At 45.9% G+C, this 21545-nt stretch overlaps 2 protein-coding genes and 1 long non-coding RNA gene across 8 annotated transcripts in view; 1 reads left to right on the top strand and 2 right to left on the bottom strand.

The window, feature by feature from the left end:
• The window catches only part of SPHK1 (sphingosine kinase 1), a 42619-nt gene extending 31727 nt beyond the window's left edge, over window positions 1-10892 (top strand). For all 5 annotated transcript variants that reach the window (XM_083429911.1, XM_083429910.1, XM_083429912.1 and 2 more), the window contains 4 exons: window positions 3710-3859; window positions 4775-4869; window positions 6504-6619; window positions 9643-10892. In XM_083429911.1, the coding sequence (XP_083286037.1) occupies window positions 3710-3859; window positions 4775-4869; window positions 6504-6619; window positions 9643-10477 (1196 nt within the window). In that variant the 3' untranslated portion in view covers window positions 10478-10892. The remainder of the gene's footprint in view (window positions 1-3709; window positions 3860-4774; window positions 4870-6503; window positions 6620-9642) is intronic.
• A 98-nt stretch (window positions 10893-10990) lies between these two features.
• On the bottom strand, window positions 10991-13634 carry LOC310672570. Its single transcript, XR_014508659.1, has 2 exons — window positions 13554-13634; window positions 10991-11745 (listed from the first exon to the last, which is right to left on the bottom strand). It is a non-coding gene; the product is annotated as an uncharacterized lncRNA (long non-coding RNA).
• Window positions 13635-17161: 3527 nt separating this feature from the next.
• Window positions 17162-21545, bottom strand: part of UBE2O (ubiquitin conjugating enzyme E2 O) — a 56333-nt gene continuing 51949 nt past the window's right edge. For both annotated transcript variants that reach the window (XM_083429843.1, XM_083429844.1), the window contains 4 exons: window positions 21273-21409; window positions 20242-20445; window positions 18974-19031; window positions 17162-18020 (listed from right to left, as the gene is read on the bottom strand). In XM_083429843.1, coding sequence (XP_083285969.1) covers window positions 17260-18020; window positions 18974-19031; window positions 20242-20445; window positions 21273-21409 — 1160 coding nt within the window. In that variant the 3' untranslated portion in view covers window positions 17162-17259. The remainder of the gene's footprint in view (window positions 18021-18973; window positions 19032-20241; window positions 20446-21272; window positions 21410-21545) is intronic.

The following is a 21545-nucleotide window of genomic DNA, read 5'->3' as shown; positions in this document are numbered from 1 at the left end:
TTGGTAATCTGTGGGCCCTAGGAGATAAATATGTCCCGGCACTGTGAACTATGATCCTTGTGGTGGTTGGGGAGGGGGCGGGCTGAACTCTCCCTCCCCAGTTCTGCACAGGAGGGAAAGGATTGAGGAAAATGGAGTGCATGGTTTTCTTCTTGAGGGGTTAGCAAGATTTCACGCTCTTGAAAATGCAGCTTGAAAAACGTGATGATAGGCAGTGGAAACTTAATCCTGGGGCTAGTCGCACTGTTTCATGGAGAGGTTTGTGGCTGGCTGTTATACAAAGCTTATACTTATTTAGCTGAGGAAGAACTGGGTCAAAAGCAGTGTTCTGGCTTTGCTTCCCACCTGCCTGCTGAAGTAAATGCATTCAGCACCAAGGGCAGGGGGTCCTGAAATCAAAGATGCTGGCTACTTTAATGGAAGCTACTGGCACCAGCAGAATCTCTGCACTAGCTTTTAAAAATCATTGTGTCTAGTCCTCCCTGTTAAACTACTTCTGGAGAAAAACAGGTTTGGGGGACATGGGAGAGGAGAGGGAAGGACCATGACTTAGCACTGCTTTGGACCCTACCCATCCTGTTTCCTTTGCACTGAAGGGAACAAGGTGGAACAAAGTAACCACAATGTAATTGGGGAAATTACAACAACTTATGTAATTTTGCCTAAGTAGACAGCGTGACGAATAAGTTCATTTTTGGTGGAAGATGGACTGCAGCAGCATTGAAACAGTGCTGTGTGTGACACATAGTGGGTTGGAATGGAAAATGATGTCTTCTTCCATCCTGGAAGGGGTGATATGATAGCCATGTTCAAATATATAAAAAATATAAAATATATAAAAGGATGTCACCTAGAGGAGGGAGAAAGGTTGTTTTCTGCTGCTCCAGAGAAGCGGACACGGAGCAATGGATCCAAACTACAAGAAAGAAGATTCCACCTAAACATTAGGAAGAACTTCCTGACAGTAAGAGCTGTTCGACAGTGGAATTTGCTGCCAAGGAGTGTGGTGGAGTCTCCTTCTTTGGAGGTCTTTAAGCAGAGGCTTGACAACCATATGTCAGGAGTGCTCTGATGGTGTTTCCTGCTTGGCAGGGGGTTGGACTCGATGACCCTTGTGGTCTCTTCCAACTCTATGATTCTATGATTCTATGATTCTATGATCCTGGTGAGGCCTATTGCCTCAACAGTGAAGGTAGAACAAGAGCCATCAGGTAGCTACTGATAACCGTATCGTCCATCTCTTTGTCTAGTTGTCTTTTAAAGCCATCCAAGCTTTAAAATCACTACGCCTTTTACTACATCCTTTTAACTAAGAAGCAAAACCTCCCAAACTGAATAAAGACCCAGTCAGGAAAACGAGTAAACTTTATCTTTTTTTGCCAGTTTCACCTGTGGTTTGGCTCCCCCATGGGACATGATAGCAGCTTCATTCGTAACAATCTGTATCAGGAAGATAAATGGGATGGACTCTTAAGCTTTTGGTGTGGGGTAGGCAGGCAGGAAGAAAGAAAGGATGCGAAGCCACAAGCATCAGTCTTCCACTTCTGAATCATTCATGTAGCTCAGTTTCTCAGCATCGCATACTGTAGTCCTATTAAAATAACAGAAGCGGAGCCTGGGATGGCCCTGTTTTGCAGGGTAGCAGTCAAAAAGATCTAGTTAGCAGCCGACATGTTGGAAACTAATTGGCACGCATGGTTAATTGGGTCTGATGATACTTTCTGAAAGCAACTGTAGCTACCCCTTAGCGTAGTTTCTGTGCCTGCTGCAGATGGGGGAAGGTGGTGATACTGCCTTTCTTTTGGGAAATGATATAATTAACTGCACTGTAGATGATGAACAGGTAGTGAGGTTGGCTCCTGGTTCTTGTTGAAGAACAATGCCACACCTGCCTGACATTAAACCAAGCTGTTCATTTAGCCTTGGTTGGTAGTTTTATTAGCTGTGCCAAAGATGTTATCTGAAATGAAGCATGAGAGCTCAAAGCACTGGTGGCACATTTTAAAGCACAGCTTTTATTTCCTTACGTTGGTGTTGTCCCTACGAAACCTTTGACATGGCTTCCAAGAGTCCCTCTGCTCTCCTTCTCCACGTGTTCAGTACCTAAGCTGTGTACACATCATCGGCTTTAAACAGAGCTAGGTTATTCATTTACTCTTTCAAAGCTGGCTTGGGTGAAAGGACATCAAAACAGAGTGTTTCCTAAGAAACAATAAGTTACAGGATAAATACGGATTGTGGCCAATGTGTGTACACTGCTTCTCAAACCAGCAGCAAGAACTCGCTGGATGCAGAGTAAACAACAGTCTATCCTATTTGGGGTCTCATCTACCCAAGAGGTGTTTTGCAATGTGCTACTTCAAAGGCATTTGAATTGGGGGTTACTTCCACCAGCCCCATCCACATCTTTTAATTTGTTCCAGAGAACTTCGTAACTAACACCATCTCTCATCGCAGCCCATTCCAACACCCAGCAAAAATATTTTAATTTTCCTACTTCCTTCCTTTCCTGCTTGCCAATCATGCATCATGGAAGACCCACGATACGCAACAGGAAGGGGGAAGAGAGAATAGGGTGTGTTTGTGCAGGAAATTTTTTTGCATCATTTGTGCTGAGTTATCTGCCGGCTCTGATTGCTGAGCCAGTCTACAGAACAGTGAGACTGGAAAGTTGATAACTGGGTGGACTACATTGTGAGAAATCCTCTTTACGCCAGAGCATGCAGAGGGGAAGAGGAAGGCAAGGTGCTCTTGGTTCATTGGAGGCATAAGGTGAATGGTGAACTTGAAGAGCATGGCAAGTGGCTTACTGCAAGAAGTGACGAACGTTGAAGGTATTTCCTCACATTAAGGAGAAACACATTACCTTTTTCTTTTTTTCTTTTAATTGCCCTACCATTCTGTATAAAAAGTCTTCAGGTCAACTCAGAACAATGTAAACAATTAAACAGCAAAAAACAACACCACCCCATCAAAATAACTAAGAGCAGCCGAAAATCTGCTGGAGAGAGATTTATGGCTCAGGTCCAGTATTCTTTTTTTAAAAAAGTTTTAAGTATTTTCCAATATGTACAATTGTGTTACAGCCTTTATTCCTTTTTTAAAAATAAAGCAAAATCCTAACAAGTCTTTTCCCACCTGGGAATAGGTAGTTAGAAATTCTATTTCTAAGCTGGGGAGCCAAGAGATTGATTTACCGCCCAGTGGGACTCTCACCCTGCCCTAGCCATCTGTTTTGGTGGGTGAGTGAGAGGTGATTTGCACCAGTTGCAAGGGGTTACAGACCTGATACTTAAGATGAACATTTGTAAAAGTCAAGGACTTTTGCATATAGACTACAAATTCGCCAATGGGATTTACATCCAGGGAATTCCCTGGCCAATCAAGTACCTGTATTTGCTGCTCTGTCATGAATTTCTTCACCACTTTTGATGTGTGACAGGGGGCTAGGTCCTGCTTCAGTATCCCCGTACCATTAGGATACTTCTTTTCCAGCTCTGGAATAACTCTCTTGTAGAACCTCAATATATTGTGGTGAGCGCATCATTCCTTCTATTGGCTGCAGGCTTCCAACACCATAATGATTAACTCACTTTTCGTGTTTGTTTTGAGTACAGGATTATGAGTAAGATAGAAAACATGCTTTGTTTCAATTAATTTGCACAAAGGTGTAATTCCCGATCTCCCCACCTCTGTTGTCTCTGTGCAGAAGCCACCTTTGGGCTACTCTCCCGGCCCTGCCAGGTGATGGTGTTGCTGAATCCACGCAGCGGGTCAGGCCGGGCCCTGCAGCTATTCAAGTCCCAAGTGCAGCCGATGCTGACGGAAGCCAACATAGGATTCAGCATGTATATAACTGGTAAGTCTTGTGCCTGAACAAGGCCACAGTGAAAACTGCAGTCCCTCTCTGGAATGACAGGCCAATGTATGTCCCAAGATGGCTGGAGCCCCACAAAAGTGGTTGTGCTTTTATGTACAGCTCTGCTCTGACCCACCCACCCACACCTGTGATATTGCTGGCACTGCCAAACTGGAGGACACTCCTTTGATCAACCATCCGGGTAGCTAATATTCTAAGGCAGCCTCCCCCAATCTGGTTGGACTCCCAACTTTCGCCATCCCCTGCCAGCCTGGCTGATGGTCGGGATCTGGAGAGCACCAGTTTGGGGAAAGCTGATCTAGGAGGATCACGGCCTGCCCCGTTTAATTACAGTGCCACCTACGTGTGAGCAGAAGAGTTAAAAATGCAGGTATAGGCTTGACAAGGCTCTAATCTTGCATTTTTTGCAGGGAAAGGAAACCCAAATAACTCTTCCCTCCAGCCCAACTCAGGTTGACCCTTTTCTGCAGAGTGCTGCTTTGTGAGCGTGGCTGTGATTTCACTGATTTCAAAGTGCAGCAAACTTTGCTGTAAAGCTCTGGCTGATCCTGTTCATCCCATTCCAAGAAGAGATGGGAGGAGAGAACAACTCCTTGTTACACACATTTTTTGAGATGCCCGTCCCCTTCAGTTCATAACCTAATTCGATGAAACATTGCTTCAAACCAGCTTGCCATTCCATCAAATAGGATTGGCACAGGTAGCATTCCATTTGACATCAAATGATGGCCAGGAAGAACATATTTTGCCACTGCTTGGAGATAGGATTGCCCTGCCTCACCTGTAGTGTGAAGTATGGTCCTTCTGTCAACTATCTCTTCCTGCCCCCCCATCAAATTTGTTTTGCTGGGACATAACATACAAGTCATACATGCTCATTGTCTTTGTTGCTAGAGAAGAACAACCACGCTTGGGATCTGGTGAGGAAGACGGACTTATCCATGTACAGCGCCTTGGTCATTATGGCTGGGGACGGCTTGCTATATGAGGTAAGCAGGGCAACTGGGATCCGGCTAACTATGGGCTCCCTTGCCTGTTGTGTCATAGCACCACAGTGCGCCTCCCATCACCAATGACCGGATGCTGCCCAAGGTGGGCCCATGTTTAATGGTTGTAAAGGATTTTGCTACTTATTCCGATGAGACCTTCTGGCCCACTGCAGTGCAAAGTGTCTGGGAAGGCGACTGTACCTTGGAGGCGGGTGGGAACTGGCAAGGGTTGCAAATCCAGTCTTGGACAGTGAAAGTCTGCAGGTCACAGTTCTCCCACTGTCTTGCAGTTATTGAAATGTCCTCCTCCTGCTGCACAGTGGGAAACTGGTACGAGAACCCAGTTCCATATTCAGTCTGGTAAGTGTATGGCAGCACTGGCCAGAAAGGATTTAAATTGGAAGGAGGTTGTCAAGATAAACGAGGGAAGGCCTCCAATGTATGTTTGTAAATTTCATATGGGTAGCTTTTAAAATGTGGAAACTAATGCCTAACATTGACTTCAATTCATATTAAATATTTGCGTGTTTCCCCTCCCCCACCAAAGTTTGCACCTTTCATTCATGGTGCATGGCAGCAATCAAATGATAAAACCATAGTAAACTTGCAACCCTTTCCTTAAAGAGAGTCGTGGAAAATTTCTGTATGGTTGCAGGTTGTGCTGCACAAGGCAAAATCTAGAAGTTTCTGCTTCAGAAACTGATAGAATACCCACTCCCCTTCCTTTTTCTTAAAGGGTCTTCCCAGTCTTCATGGCTATGGAAAGATATTTGAGAACAATGAGCAGCCTGCTAATGGCGAAGCGATCCAAAAGTTGCATTGTTCAATAGAAGTGCAGCTTAAATGCAGGTTCTGATGCAGAACTCTAAGATGCTTCTGTGTTCTTGTTTTGTGAATGTGGAGTGTATATGGTTTCCATTGGCGGGTTCAATCCATGCATTTGACTGCAGGGTCATTCCATATCTGTGTAGCCTGACAAGGCCAAAATTGTCAATTTTTTGAAATTTCACGCCCTCATAACTCAAAAATGGGATGAGATAAAAAGCTTAATTTTTAGATTTAAATTTAGATTTGATCATTCAACAAGAGTACAAAACATTCAGAAAAATGGATGACATGAGGTAACAAAGTTGGATCACTTGATATGGAATAACCCTACAGTGAATTGATAGCTTGACTATTTGAACTGGTAGTAGTTAGGTATGACCAGCCTTCCAATGACGGAATGCTCTTATAAGAGTTTGGGGATAGCTTGACTGAACTCTCACCTGTAGCATATTCTTTATTACTGTCCTCTCGTTTCAAATAATGTAACTATGAGGTGTGTCTGGAACACACACTCCTCTAATAACACAATCCTGTGCACGTCCAAGCAGAATCGAGTCCCATTGAATTCAGTGAGATGTACTCTTAGAAAGGTGTGTATAAACCAGCAGGTTTTGCATGCAGATTTTCAGAGTTTGAATTGCAGTACCTCTGTGTACACAACCTAAGGCCTGACCCCAAAGACTGGTTTTAAATGGACTGGCCACTTCTGTGCTGACCAAGCCAAGTCAGAGGTGAAAAAACCACCTTGCTCCCGTGTCCTTTCCTTTCCAGTAAGCCCTTTTGCTACCATGTGTACTTTTTTGTAGGTGATAAATGGACTGATGGAGCGACCCGACTGGGAATCTGCTATCCAGAAGCCTCTTGCCATCCTCCCAGGAGGTTCTGGGAATGCCCTGGCTGCTTCTCTCAATCACTACACGAGGTAAGGCATCACCGGTGGTTGGACCCGTGCCAGCTCTGCATGTGTGTTTCCAGGGCTGGCCCTACCATGAGGCAGGGGGAGGTGGCTGTCTCAAGTGAATGCTGTAGGTCAAGGAGAAGCAGTGGCAAGGTGCTGGAGGAGGACAGGGTCAAGTGTGCCACACAGCTTGCCCTACACCTGCTCAACTAACCTAGTGTTCTCAGGTGGAAGATTCCATTTCCTCTCCAATGCTGGGGGCAGATTCACCCGTCAGCTTTGCTAGCTTTGGTGCTAACAAATTGTGGAGTTTGGGTGTGTGCACTATCCAGCTTCAGGCAGCAAAATGTATTGGGCTGGCCATGTACCCATAATTGCATGTGTGAAGTTTGGGTCCTGGGACTTCTCCATCCTAGGAACCTCAGGCCTTGGGGTAAGTGAGGGTGTGTGAAACTACTTCCCGCCCATTTGGCTTATGGCACATGCTGAACTGGTGGTGCGCAGGTGCCACTAGCAACAGAATCCTGTTTGCGCACACCTGGCTTTACAGTTGGCTAAAAGCATGAAATTTTGTGTGTGTGTGTGTGTGTGTAGTGGCACCAGCACATGGCTGATTTCTAGCAGCCACCACAGTTATGTTGAGCTCCCAGAACAACCCCTCCATGCTGAATTATCTATCTTTTGTCAATATAAAATTTATGGTGTTTAAAAAGATGCAGGAACCCTAATACAGTCCCCACATTGGAGGAAAGCATGAAAGGTGGGTCATGGGGCAGCATGATTTCAAAGGCTACATAGGGTGAGACTGAGCAAAGGGCATCTCCCACTCTCATCCAAAAAGCCAGCCCACATTCCACACTGAGTGCTCAGGGCTGTATATGAGCACTGAGTGGTTAAATAAAAACAGATCCTGCATGAAGGCTAAGTTGTGTGGTGCAATGGTAAGCTGCAAAGTCGCAGATATCCTTTTGCAGGCTTCTGTTCTGCAAGGAATAGAAGGGCAAGGAGACATTCAGAAAACCAAAACTCTATGGGAACCCCCCGTCTTTTGCTCATTCTGACATTCTACCAGGCTTGCAGCTGGACCAAGATTGGTACCTGCTCCTGCCCTGTTTATTGCACATCTTTCTGCTTAGTGGGGCTGGCAAGGCAGCTGCACTTGACAGACTTCCCTTGACAACCAATGGTGTCTTGTAATCTCCTACCACTGCTGTCAAAGAGGAAGGGCATCAGGGGGACAATGTGCATTCACAAAAGAAGCTTAATTACAAGTCCTCAGCTCAGGTTTCGATCCGCTCCCTGCAATCACAACCAACATCCCCCAGCCCTGGCCTCTGCCCCTTCCACAGCTGGCCACCTTTCCCATCTGCTCTGTGACTAATCCTCATTTCTTCGTGGGCTTCATCTTGAGGAGGGAGGGGAGAGGCAATGAGGTGGGTTGAGGGTGTCGCTAATGGGCGTTTCTCTCCCTGTCCTGCTGGCTCAGCCACCTGGCTCCTGCACCCCAACTAATGCTGCTGTGTAATTCTCAGGGAAATAAGGCTTTGAGAGCATATCTGGGCCCAGTCCGAGAGAGCAAAGCGAGTCATGCTTAGGCCTTGCTCAGACACTGACACAGGGTAGCCAAGCTGGTGCCTTCCAGATGTTGCAAAAAACACTTCAGGCCCACCATCTTGCTTGCTCTTCTTAAAAGTTAAATAGTGTGGCTTTGCTCACCCTTCATATCTTATTGTAGGGGAATCTACAGCCCCTTTGGGGATGAAGGATTTTGTACAGTAACAACACTAAATGGCAGCAGGGGGAATTACAGGGCGTATAGCTCGTCTGTAAAGCATGTGATTCTCATAGTAAATGCTCTATGTTCAATTCCTGACCTCTCCAGGCAAGACTGGGGAAGGCTCCTACCTTGAAACCTGGCAGACAGTCTATTGTCAATGCAGAAAATAGTGAGCTAAATAGACCAAACCTCTGATATCCTCTGTATGGAAGCCTAGTTTTCTCCTGCCACAAAAGCGGCAACACTGACCTCTCCCTCCCTACTGGTTTTCAGTAGATGTCGTGAATCAGATGCCTGGAAGATGTTTAAGCACTTGATAATGGATATAAACATTCAGTTATAAAACCTAGCACTGTAGAAACTCTTCTTTGGGGCATTCTTTTTTTACCCTGATCTTCCACCAATGTGGTTCCCAGAGCCACATTCATAAAATTGTCCTTTTATACTGCAAGCCTGCCGGTAGGGGCTAAGGGGGAAACCAGCAAACCCAGGCAGTAGTTCTGTAGTCTGTATAATGAACGGCTTGAATGGAAATGCTTCAGGGTCAAGAGCAGGTCAAGTGGAGCTAGTTTCTCCGCAGAGCCGATGCCCTTGGCCCTGCTTCCCATCTCTCCCACTGCTGCCTCTAGGTGTGTCTTTGCCCCAAAGGCACATCAGCCATAATGGGACACCCACAAATCCCTACTTGGGGGGGGCACTTTTGATGATTCATGTTGGTGGGGAGAGTCCAGTGCCCTCTGGTCACTCCAGCTAGTCTCAGCTGATGAAACCTGACAGCTGCAATATGGCGCTGCTCCCTTGTCCATCTGCTGCTGCATCTCAGCCCCATCTTTTTTCACGCGGCTACAAGGGGCTGTTGGGACAACGGGCTGCCTATAGAATGCTTATCATGAACACCTTGAGAGAACAGAACCCCGATACTGTGCTTGCTGTGTGATGACCTAGCTAAAGTGAAACCGGCACTGTATGGTTGACTCCCACACCAGAGGTCACCTCCTTAGGTCATTCCAGCACGGGAGGCGGTGGTGGCTCAGGGATGGCATTGGGCTTACCTGTCTGATTGTACTGGCAACATGCAAGGACACCAAAGCAGCAATCCAAAAACTGTTTTGTCCCAGCCCCGACCCTGTGGAAGAGGAAGGTAAATTGGACCTTTGACTTTCAGGAGAGGAGGCCTTTTGTGCAACCCACTACCGTTTCCACACTACCCTTGGGCTTGCCCCTTCCGTGCCACTGTTTTGACACGCTCCCTTTCTTTCTCCTGCTGCAGCAAGGGCCACTTCAACAAGGAGGAGCTGCTCATGAACTGCACTTACTTCCTCTGCAAAGGCCTGCACGCCCCCATGGATCTCATGTCCCTCCACACGGCTTCAGGCAAGCGACTCTTCTCCTTCCTAAGCTTCGGCTGGGGCTTCATCTCCGACGTGGACATTGCCAGCGAGAGGTACCGCAAGCTGGGAGGCGCCCGCTTCACTGTGGGCACGTTCCAGCTCCTGACGACGCTCCAGGTCTACAAGGGCCGCCTCTCCTACCTGCCCTGCGGCGACCAGAGCCCCAGCCCTGGCTCTTCACCCTCTGCGGTGGGACACGGCTCCCCGTCGGCACTACACTCCGAACAGTTCTCCTTCAGCAGCAAGAAGTCCCTATACAGCTTCTTCCCGTCGGTCTCTTCGTGCGCCAGCAGCAAGAGCTGTTTGCTCGAGGACTCCTTGCTGGTACCCTTTGAGCAGCCCGTTCCTGAGCACTGGACTGTAGCCCCGGAGGAGGAGTTTGTCTCCATCATTTGCATCCAACACTCCCACCTGGGAGCAGACCTCCTGTTGGCCCCCCAAGCCAAGCTGTACGACGATGCCATCCACCTCTTCTACGTCACGGCGGGGGTCTCCCGGCTTTCCATGGTCAAGTTTTTCATGGCCATGGATAAAGGGACGCACCTGGCTCTCAACAGCCCCTATCTCCACTATGTGCCTGTCAAAGCTTTTCGGCTCGAGCCCCTGGTGCGCAAGGGCTCCATGACTGTGGATGGAGAATTGCTGCCCTGCGAACCTGTGCAAGGTCAAATGCACAGGCGGCTTGCCCGCATCATCAGCAGCACAGGGAGTTGAAGGGGCGGGGTGGGAGGACCCCCGATGCAGCACATCACCAACACTATCTCTGGCAGGGATAATTCTCAGGGGAAACTTGGCTTGCAGAGCCATTTTTTGAAACTACAACACGAGTAATGGTGGAGCCTGTCCTCCGGTGGGCATAAGACTCTCACTCTTCCCTGCAGTTTCAATGTCTTCCTGCTCTGCACTGCCCAGAGGAAGAGATGAAGAAGGTCTCCAGACCATAGCTCTGTTTTGCCTCTCCATCCAATATCAAACCTTCTATGCACACCAACTGCGACTGAAGCAGAGAACCTGCTGTCATCCCAATGCAGTGGCTATGTGAATAAAAATGCCTCAGTCCAAGGCCACTTTGGGGACCACTTTTAATCCTCCTGTAATTTTTTTTAATAAACTCTGTCACACACACCCAAAGTTGTATGTAGCAGCCGATTATATTCTTAAGGAGAGATGGAATAAAGATTTACCTTTTTTTCCAAAAGAAAAAAAACACTATTCATGAAAAATTAAGGTTAAAATGATGCCAGCAGTAATCTTGATGCTAAGTTTTAGGTTGTTCCCTTGGAAAGGGAAGCTTATCTTAACAAATCCTTTAGTCTTGCCTGCAAATGACAGGTGGGTGGGTCACACTGGACTAATGAGAGAGCTGCTAACTTTCACCCATAGTGGGTACACCAACAAACTGACATGCTTGCCACTTTCCTACCATACTATGGCAAAACTAGCACCTTAATTTGGACTAAGCTGACACCTCTGCTTTTCTCAAGAGATCCAGTATATCATCTCGCAGACGCATGCTAGGATGGTAAAAAGATAAGAAATGTATTGCCAAAAATGGCTGAAATGATTCCTGTCCATCTTTTCATAGTTATTCATTAGGTAAATGCAGACAAACTCAAAGTGGTCCATGAAGGTTCCTAACAGAAAAGGGTGATTTTTGTCAGAGGTACCCACACATGAAGGTGGAACTAACATTACTGTACTTGCACACCAACCTAATGGTGAAAGATTCAGATAATGTACAAGGATTCCTTGTTTTAGAAAGTTAAGATTAATAGCACAACTGCTTTTAAAGCTGGTGTTCTCTCCCTCACACACTCCTAACAAAAAAAAGTAGACAGGAGGATTTATTGTTAGCTTTTGACTTGTGGTCCTAGTGCTAGCTGAGGCAGATGGGAGTTACGAGTGCAACATCAGCTGGTGGGCCACAGGTTAACTGCTAAAAAGCAAGCAGCAATACAGATCTCATTATGCAGCAGTCATACCTTAGGTAAAGAAACAAGAGGATTAAGTGGTTGGATGGGCAGCGACCCTGATTTCATAACTCTCAGAGCGGCTGCAAGAACCATCCCTTAAATATTTAGTATCAAATTGGTGGAATTGACACAAAAACAGTTACCAATGTTTTGCTACTGACGTCTGGGCACCGCAGTTTTAAGACTGAGATTGAACAAACTGGAACATATGCAGTGGAGGGGGCAACTAAAGAGCTGAGAGCTCAGGAGACTAAGTCCTTATACAAAAAAGGTTGGTGGCATTGGATAGGGTTAGAGAAGAGAAAAATAAAGGACTACAATAGCCATCTTTAAATATTTGCATGGCTTTCACATAAGATGATGGAGCAAGTTTGTTTTCTGTAGTTGCAGAAGGTAGGACCAAAACCACATGCCCTGAATTTCAAGAAAGTGGCTTTGGACTAAACATTAGAGAACCGCCTGATTGTATAAGCTATCTGACAGTGGAAAAGACACTGTCTTAGAAGGTGGTGGATTCTCCTGCGTTATAAGTTTATGGGCAGAGGCTGGATGGTCACCTATCAGGGATGCTGTAGTAGCAGGAAGGTGGCCCACACTGGCTTTGAGATCCCGTCGAGCTCTATGATGCTAGCAAATCACATTTGAGTTTATGCAGAATGTGTTTACATTAGTACATTACCATATTTATTGTTTTTATCCTACAATTAGCTTTGATTGTACAGTGGTACCTTGGTTTACGAACTTAATCCGTTCCGGAAGTCCGTTCTTAAACCAAAGCGTTCTTAAACCAATGTGTGCTTTCTCATAGCAGTGGGGGACTCAATTTACAAATGGAACACACTCGACAGGAACCAAAGCATGTTCTGCTTCCAAGGCAAAGTTCACAAACCAAAACACCTACTTCCAGGTTTGCAGCATTTTTAATTCAAGTTGTTCATAAACTAAGCTGTTCTTAAACCAAGGTACCACTGCAATAATGTCTCTCATTAAGCCAAGATTTTATAGATAAAGCTGTATGCTGTAGTGCATACACTAGCTCTTAAAAGGTTTGTTATAGTTGAAGCCATTGTATGGTCCTTGTGACAAGAGCCACAAATGGACCTCAACATTTTAACAAACCAGCCTGAATGCCTGGATTTTTCAGCAAAGGGTCTCCCACCCTGCCTTATATTAAAACTGCTGGAGATTCTGCCCTTACGGTGATGGGGCCCGGGGTCTGGAGGCCTCTGCAACATATACTGGATATACATTGCTTGAAGCCAGGCTGGTGCACATGATAGCACAGAATCCCAGGGGACATGGAGCATAAATGGTTATGCAGAGGCCAGATGTATAGCAGTAGGTGCAGTCTCCACTCATACATTCTGCCTCTACAAAGAAAAAAAGGGTGATCAGATTGCAGAGTGTACATGGGGGGTGGGAGGGGTGGGGTTTGCAGTCTTATCACACCGGGCAACAGCGGAACTAATCTTCAGTAGACTGAAGGATGGCGATTGTGATAAAACATATTGAAAGGTGGGGAAGAAGAGATACTCTTTCTTACCCGTATCTCTTCTATAAAAACCCTTGAAAAACCACAGTCAAACTGGCATTTTTTTGTTTAAAAAACAAAACAATCAGTTTAGACTGCAGCAGTTCTTATTTGAAAGCAATGAATGACGACTAGCTAGTTCAATTTACATGGAAAAAAGTAAACACGATGCACAGCACAGTGCTGAGTGGCATGTTTACTGGAGCAAAGGAACTGGCTTATACATTTTTTCTGGAACGTCTAGTTCTTTCACCCCAGATAACAAATTCATATGTTTGTGTCTAACCTGTATAACCACTGGAGTCATGTGGCTTGACTGCTCCTCTATACCTTGATTGCACTGTCTGCCTCCTGACTCGTATTCCTGGAAGAGAACAGAAACTAGATGATCAGAAAATGTGTAAAGAAAGAAAACCTTTCCAGATATTACTTTCACATGGTCATGAATCACTCCTGCTAGTGTCAGCGAGTACCACCACAGAATTTTAGTCAACTAATATTTAATAATGTTGTTTACATTTGATGACCTTCCCAAAGAACATTTTACTTTCTGCTCCAGTGTGGGCCAGGGAGGCTGAGCAAGGACACAACATGGAATACTGAGAGTTGGATATTAGGATTTACATGTGTACAGGACTTGCTGTGTCCTGACATTCCTCTCACCAATTTAAGATTCCAGTTGCTGAGGTGTGTGCCTGGGTTTTCAGAAAGGAGACCTAGGAGAAGTTCGGACTAAGTCATTGTCACCATTCTTAAATGTACGTACACAAAGATGTTGTGAATGATTTTCATGTTTTCTTTGGTAAAGCCCACCGCTGAGGGTTACTGGTAGAACACTCTTCCAGCTACATGAGTGAACAGGTGGATGTGTCATTAGTGTGCAAAGTAACACCGAAACTCACAGAATGCAGTGAGTACAGTCACTGCCTGAGTCACTGCACAAGATTTTGAGGGCTTCCTCAAAAATAATCAAGTAACGTAACACTGAAACACATACCTCAATAGGACAAGCAAGAATCGGACACCAGATATGCTTAAAAGGTCTCAAAGGGAAGGATTCCAGGGAAACTTTGCCAGTGGGAGACACAGGTAGAGAGTGACTCACAAGCTACAGGGCTGGTCCCCCTTCCCTAGATGACATATAATAGATGGACTGGCAAAGAAGCTTCCTCTTTTCCCAGCCTCTTCAGGAATGCCTCCATCCCTCTTAGTCGCGAATGAGAATTCTAGTTATATACAAATCTCGCCAGATGGACAGAGACACAGCAAGCACAACCAAACCTATTCACAGCGGCAGAACGTAATGGCAAGCCACTTTCTCTCCTTTATTACTACATCTTAGTTAGCCAAACAAAGTTTGCAAGTAAAAAAAGATTAATCACACAATACTTTATACATATATTGTAAGCAACCAAGCATTCACAGCTGCAAAAGTAACACACCTCTAAGCATTGCCCCAATATGACAGCTCCATCAGTTTTAAATACTGTACAGAAAGGCTAGAAATTCTTTTTTCTTTTTTTTGTAATATTTCTTTCCCCTCCCTCCCCAGCACTTAAACAGATAAGATTTTAAATTTATACATCACAATCATGTAGCCCATCTCAAGACTAACAATGTGCCTCATGCTTTGGCTTCTTGGGGTGTTTTAAGCATTTGCCTCTTGGAAATTTCTCTTCACTCTTTTATTACGTACATACACCAAAAAGAGGTTATAGCTGCGCGGTGTGTGCTCACCAGCAACTGCATAACCTAGAGCTTCACATTATTCAAAAGCTTATAGAAAAAGAAAGTGTAAACTTCTGTGCATGCCTCTGGTGGGGCCCGACAGCAAGGATAAGGGACAGTGCTTGATGGATGCAAAAGATGGCAGCAGATCCCCAGGAGGAAAGAGTAAGCAAGATCTTCCCATCATACAGCTTCACACAAAGCTCTCAGTTGCACTTTGAAAAAAAGGGAGTCCCCTTGAAGCTCAGCTCTCTGCAGTCCATAGCACCATTTGCCTCCTCATCTGTGGCTCCTCCCACCTTGCTCCCCTACTCAAAATGGAAGAGTAGCCACTTCTCAAAACAGGATGGGCAGCTAGGTGATTGGGGGATTGGGAAAGCTTGCTTGCTTTCTTTAGTGTGTCATCATAATAAAATACGTGGCCCGTTCCTCTCTCTCTCGGGGAGAAGAGGCACCGCGACCACATCTGCATGAGGAATGTGATGACACACAGAAACACAGACAGATCCCCCCCACTGTCTGCCCTTTCACACAATTAACAGAGTGTCTGGCAATGCAAGTGAAAAAGAAAAAAGGAGAAATCATTTCTTGTCCCTGTCTTCAAGGGGTACTAATGTCAACTTAATTTCTTTTGCTGCTCTTTTACCAGCATGGCCACAAAAGATCGCACCCTGCAGCCTCCCAACTGGAGAACCGCTACCTCTCAAATCTTAATCTGCAACACTAGAACTACTAACTAATATCTGAGTAAACACAAGATTCGTGTCACCCTGTTCAGCCTCTTCAACTAGATTATTCAAGTGGGAGGGTGAAAGGGGGGCACCCAGGTCATGATCAGAGGAAGGGAAATACAAGGGTGACTGTGACGCCGTGCAAAGATGTGGGTACGCTGAACAAGGAACAGAATGTAACCTCATCTAGGATGCAAAAATATGAATGTATCGCCAGTCGTGATCTGTACCAGATACAGGGTTGGGCCTGCTGCAACTCCTGGTCTGTCACAGGACCACCGGGTCATGCCACAGCCAGCAGGGAGGTGGCGGCGGTGGTTGCACACAGCCTAGGATCAGGGGATAGGAAATAACAGTGACTCACAATAAAGGCTGCAATTGTAATTTAAGGATGCTGGACTAGGGACACCCATTGTCTATATTAGCGTGGAGGCTTGTTGCTATAAGGTTGGTATAAGTCCATGGAGATATAATGTCGGGCAGAGCTGCCACTTTGCAAACACCTAAGTGAAAGGCGAAATCGGAAAATGTGGGCTGCACCATGCAATTGTTCCAGCGCCATCCTGAGGTACCTTGGTGTACAGAGTTGAGTTGGTAGCAGAGTGTTCACGTATCCAGGAGAGTAGCAGGCTACGCTATATGCACTATTCCCCTCTCAAGGCAAAGTGGAAAGAGATATGCTGTTCAGAAGAAAGTGTACATTTTAAATAAGACAGCAGGTAATCCTCAGAAAGCCAGAGAGGAGGCGCTGAGTGTGGACCACATCAAGGACAGCTCACCTAGCACTTAGCTTCTGTCTCCAAGTGGCCCATACAGTCAAGCAAAAACAAACGCCTGATATTCACCACTTTGTGGCTCTCTCGCAGCAAAAGTCCAAGCCTACACCAATTTCCGGGGAATTTATCTCCTCAGCTCACAGCAGCGAACCAAATCAAGAAAGCGCTCAGGACTGGCACAGAGCTGAAAATGGGGGCTATTCAGGGCTTTCTAATTGACCGGCTTTAGTGACATTATGTCTGAAGGTAGAGAGGAGCACTGCATCTTCCTCACAAGATATAAAACCACAGCACTGCATCTTCCTCGCAAGATATAAAAACAAGGCTTAAATCAAAAGCCTTCTCGACCATCAAGATTACCCCTAGCACCCAAGAGGATCACCCAGGGAAGAGGGAGTGCCTTTGCACCAATAGGAGTTGAGAAGATCCAACGCCAGCTTCGCACAAGGTCTGGCATGGAAAGGTCACAGCTCCTATTCTCTCAGGATCAACCTGGAAAGAGGAGCATGGTGTGGGTGTGTGCATGTGTGTGTCGCTGTGCAGAGTTGCTCAGCCATCCTGGGCACCTGGAATGTGGGAGGGGGAAAAGAGAGAGCGCCTAAAATGAGTTATGGAAGCTTCTGCTTTCTCTATAACAAACCAAGCCGAGGAGGAATGAGTGCACTGAGAGTCTATTTATTGTTAACAACTGTTGCTAGCTGCTTCCTCCTGGCTTCCCCTCCTTTTCTGTGCGTCTGTCTGCCCCTAACCTGATGTTTCATTTGTCTTCTGTCCACTCTGGGATGTTGGCCTCTACTAAGGCAGCCCGGTACTGCTGCAAGACTCCGCGGATGCTCTTTATAAACCCCTTGGACAGTGGGAAGAGGGGGAAGCCGATGTCGGGGTAGCCGCTCCTCTCCGGAAGAAAGCTCCTGTAGCTCTTTCTCCTTTTCTTTGGTTTCACACTAGGCTGAGCAGCAGAGTCTTGGGCAGCTTTACCCTCCTCCGTTGGGTCTCTGGCAAAGTGCGTTGCCCTGGCCTGGCCCATGCTCTCCGAGTCCGAATATTGATGGGCGTCGCTGGCAGCAAGCGTCGACATCGCGCAACCAGAGTCTTCCAGCTCCTCCTTGCCGTCAGGCAACTGGCTAACTGTGGCGGCAGCAGCAGCAGCAGCCCCTAACTCTAGCTCTCCCAGAGGCCCCATGCCATCTAGAGGGCTCTCTGCCAAAACACCGCAGGCTGAATGTGCAAAGGAAGGCTCTCCCAGGCTGATGTGGTCATGACTCCTTTCCACCAGCTCGTTGGTCTCCACCCAGGACTCAATGCGGTGGACCAGGCGCCAACCGTTGCAGCAGAAGTGCTCGAAGATCTCCTGCTCAAAGACTTCCACCGGCTTGCGCAGCAGCTGCATCATCGACTGAACGACCCGGATCAGAGCCATCTCGTTGTAGCAGCGGCTGTTTTCGTAGCCCTCTTGCAAACCGCGGTCACTGTCAAAGCCAGCCTCATTGTAATAAGGCTCGTTGACTAGGATAAGCCCTGATGTGAGAAAATGGAAGGGGAGGAAGAAGAGGGAGCAGGGAGAATAAAGAATTTAGAAGGTTGCAATGATGTGGGAAATGCACACGGCTGACTTAGAGCAAACTATGGGACACGACTGGAAAAGGGAAAAAAGGCAAGGAATATGTACCAGGAAGATGGATGCACTATTTAGAATTTAAGGGAGGGGTGGAAGTAACCTCAGTTTTGAAAAAAACCAAACTAAAGCCTTATTTATCAGGCTCTGAAGTCCAACAATTACTCCAAATTTAAGGTGGTTTTAACACTCATTTCAGAATTCTAACCCAGAATTACTAGGCTCATTATGTAATGAAGCTAAAACCTCCACCATGAAAGGTTTTGATGAAAATTAAAGCACAATTCCACAAGGTGACAGCACTTTTGGAAAGTTTTTTTAAAGAAAAAAACACCTCTATGGGGATTGGATGCCTTAATTACTGCCAGTAGACAAACTGTTCTAACTGAAAGTCTTCCTAGCTTCTTGAGAAAATGGTTATAGTCCAGGCACACCAATTATGTTAAATTATATTAGGGGGCAAATCACCCAACAATTTCTCATGAGAAGAATGCACTTCTTAATGTTTTCTACCTGCATGAGGCTCATTGTCCCCTGACATGTACATCCTACACACAAAGTTACTCGTGTAGGCGCTCCAACCTGCGCCTAAACATGTCAGGTTGGGTGCTGAATCATATGCAACTGTGGCCCTCCCCTTGGAGCAAGTAAGACTGCGGAATGCACACCTGCAGAGAGCAACAGTGATGCAAAATCCACCTATGCAACAATAAAGACTGCGTGGGCTGGCTTGATTGCTTATTGGCTTTTAACGGCCAGCCAAGCTCAAGGAGTTACTTGTAGCTCCTTCTGTGAGCTGGCAGCTGTCTAGGTGGCGGTGGTGGTTTTTCTCCCCTGCTCCAACACTGGAATTTACCTTGGATTGAGATGAGTACTTGGAGAAGGCTGGATTTACTGGTCCACCTCTCTGTGCCCTGGAATAGACAAACAAAAAAGCAGGCCAATGTATTTAATGTTGTTTATTTTAAAGATTTACACGAGAACAATGATTTCAATATCATGGGGATGGGGTGGGCATTCTATGTAATTATGGGTGTAACATCTGCATTATGTTAGAGGCAGTTTCCAGGACCTGTGCTGATGCTCAGCACTGTGGTGACGCCACACACGGCAGAGCGTCGCCTTCTAAGTTATGTGGTAAGGGTTGTCTGTAGCATTGCTGGGTCCTGGTGGCCAGAGACTACACTGCTCCACTAGCCCAAAGATCACTGCACTGAAGAACAGGGCTGCTACGTGAGCTGCACGTTGCAAGCCAAATGAAGGCCAATGCAGCTGCAGAACTGGACACAGCCATGAGACGGCGCTGTTGCGACAATGCACTGTATTTTTTCGCTCTATAAGATGCACCAGACCATAAGACACACCTAGTTTTTGGAGGAGGAAAATAAGAAAAAATACTCTGAATCCCAGAAGCCAGAACCACAAGAGGGATCGCTGCGCAGCGAAAGCAGCAATCCCTCTTGCTGTTCTGGCTCCTGGGATAGCTGTGCATCCTGCATTCACTCCATAAGATGCACACACATTTCCCCTTACTTTTTAGGAGAGAGAAAGTGAGTCTTATAAAGCAAAAAATACGGTATATAAGATCTGATGGAGTGATTGTGTTTTGAGCCACAACGGATTTCAGTAGTGAGGTTCCACTTATATATCATGTCAGCTTTTAATAGTGAGGTAGGCTGGGAAAGAGCTCTGAAGCGTGTCGTCAAGAAAGGAAGCCTTTTCTGACGAAAGCTTCTTGTGTCATTTTGCTACGTGCTATTCTGCTTCCTTCATAAACTTAGGAGCACTTCTCTGAGCCGTGGCTGTGACCGGCTGGGAGAATGGAAGCCTTCCAGCAGAAAGCTATGGAGCCCATTAACTAAGCCCATGGTTTAACACTCGCAAGCTACAGTTAAGGGGTGCATATATACTTCTGAGATATGTGCATGGGCAGCAAACTGTAGTTTAGAGTAGTACCTTCAAACTGCTAGCACAGCACCCTAACCTTGTCTTTTGAGAGGAAAAAATGAAGGAGATTTAGAAGAGGAAGAGGAAGAAGAAGAAGAAGAGGAGGAGGAGCAATCTGTGGCAATTTATACAACGGTACTTGGAGGAGCCAATGGAAATAGTTTGAAGTTGTATTACCTTGCCTATCCAGGTCCCCAAAAGGCTTACGCAGACTTTTCCATTGTCATACAAGTTGGGGTTCAGTCTCCCACTACACTGGGAGAGGTAACGGAAGAGAGGGGGGACAGCCGGGTAGATGTTGGGAAGTTGGATGTCAAATAAAAAGAGGCCATCCTCATATGGTGTGCGCGTAGGTCCTTTGACGAGTGCCGAAAAGAGATCCTGTGAAGAGATCACAAGCCAAAGCATAATTCCATGAAGAAAAATCAACTTCAACTTCCGGGGAGCCTCTGCAGCGTTAACTAGGAAAATAGCAACATTACATTACATGGGCTGCATGCCAGATAACAGCACTGTGTTGGTAAAGCTATTGAACTTCACCCCCTGCTCCCCCACTTGTTCCATTTATGAAAATATTAGAGCAAAAGTACTTAACCCAGCTCCTAGAATTTAGTTCCTGTTGAGTCAGCAAAACAGTTATTTTACTTGCTGGTGTAACAGAATGCAACATTGAAAGCATTTATTTGCTATTGCCGTGGCCAAAGAGAATGTCAGATTTCTTTTGGTGTGATAGATAGCCACCGTAAGTAACAAGATGGGTTATTTTAATCAATTTTGCGGGTGCTTAAGGAAGTTTTCTGGAATATATTGTCATTTTTCTGCTCTTTATTCTTTTTTATAGCATTCAGTTATGTTTGAATGAATGCAAAGTTTCTACACTGTACTCTATGCAAAAGTGTGAGATGAACACACAGGACACAATAATGGGATTATTCACAACTGCTGTATAAGCCGAACAAGTCAGAAGCAGAGATGCTAGTGATAGATGGCTGCAGGAGGAAAATGAAACACTTTTCTATCTGCCTGAAGGCTGGCCAAGGTCTTCACAAATGAACGATATGGTTCCTTCAACTAGGATGCATCTTAGACGATGGAGTCGTTGTTTGGATCCTGGCTTGTGTTTCAATGGTGACAGCTCTAACAAGGATGAGGAGTACCAAAACACGCTTGGTGGAGTGTCAAATACACACTGGGTTGTGTGAACTTACCATTCTGTCTTCAAAGGTTTTGACCATGATACCATCTGGCAACGAGGTTGCTAGCAGGGCCATTTCTTTCCTCACTGTGCTGAAAAACTTCTTGGCTTCTGGAGGCTGGAATTCCATTTTCTTGAAGGCATGGCTATCTAATGGGACAATGAAAAAACCAAGACAGTGGGTTAAAAGAACCTCCCACCCCACACAACCATGGAATTATCCTTAAGGAGATTGTGTTGCTTTTGCCTGATACTGGTCAGAAATTGCTTAAAATATTATGCTAGT

Source organism: Podarcis tiliguerta, assembly GCF_965153285.1.
Source record: "Podarcis tiliguerta genome assembly, chromosome: 2".
Classification (NCBI taxonomy): Eukaryota; Metazoa; Chordata; class Lepidosauria; order Squamata; family Lacertidae; genus Podarcis; species Podarcis tiliguerta.
Note: the sequence above shows the minus strand (reverse complement) of the source record. Positions and strands in the feature narration are given on the sequence as shown.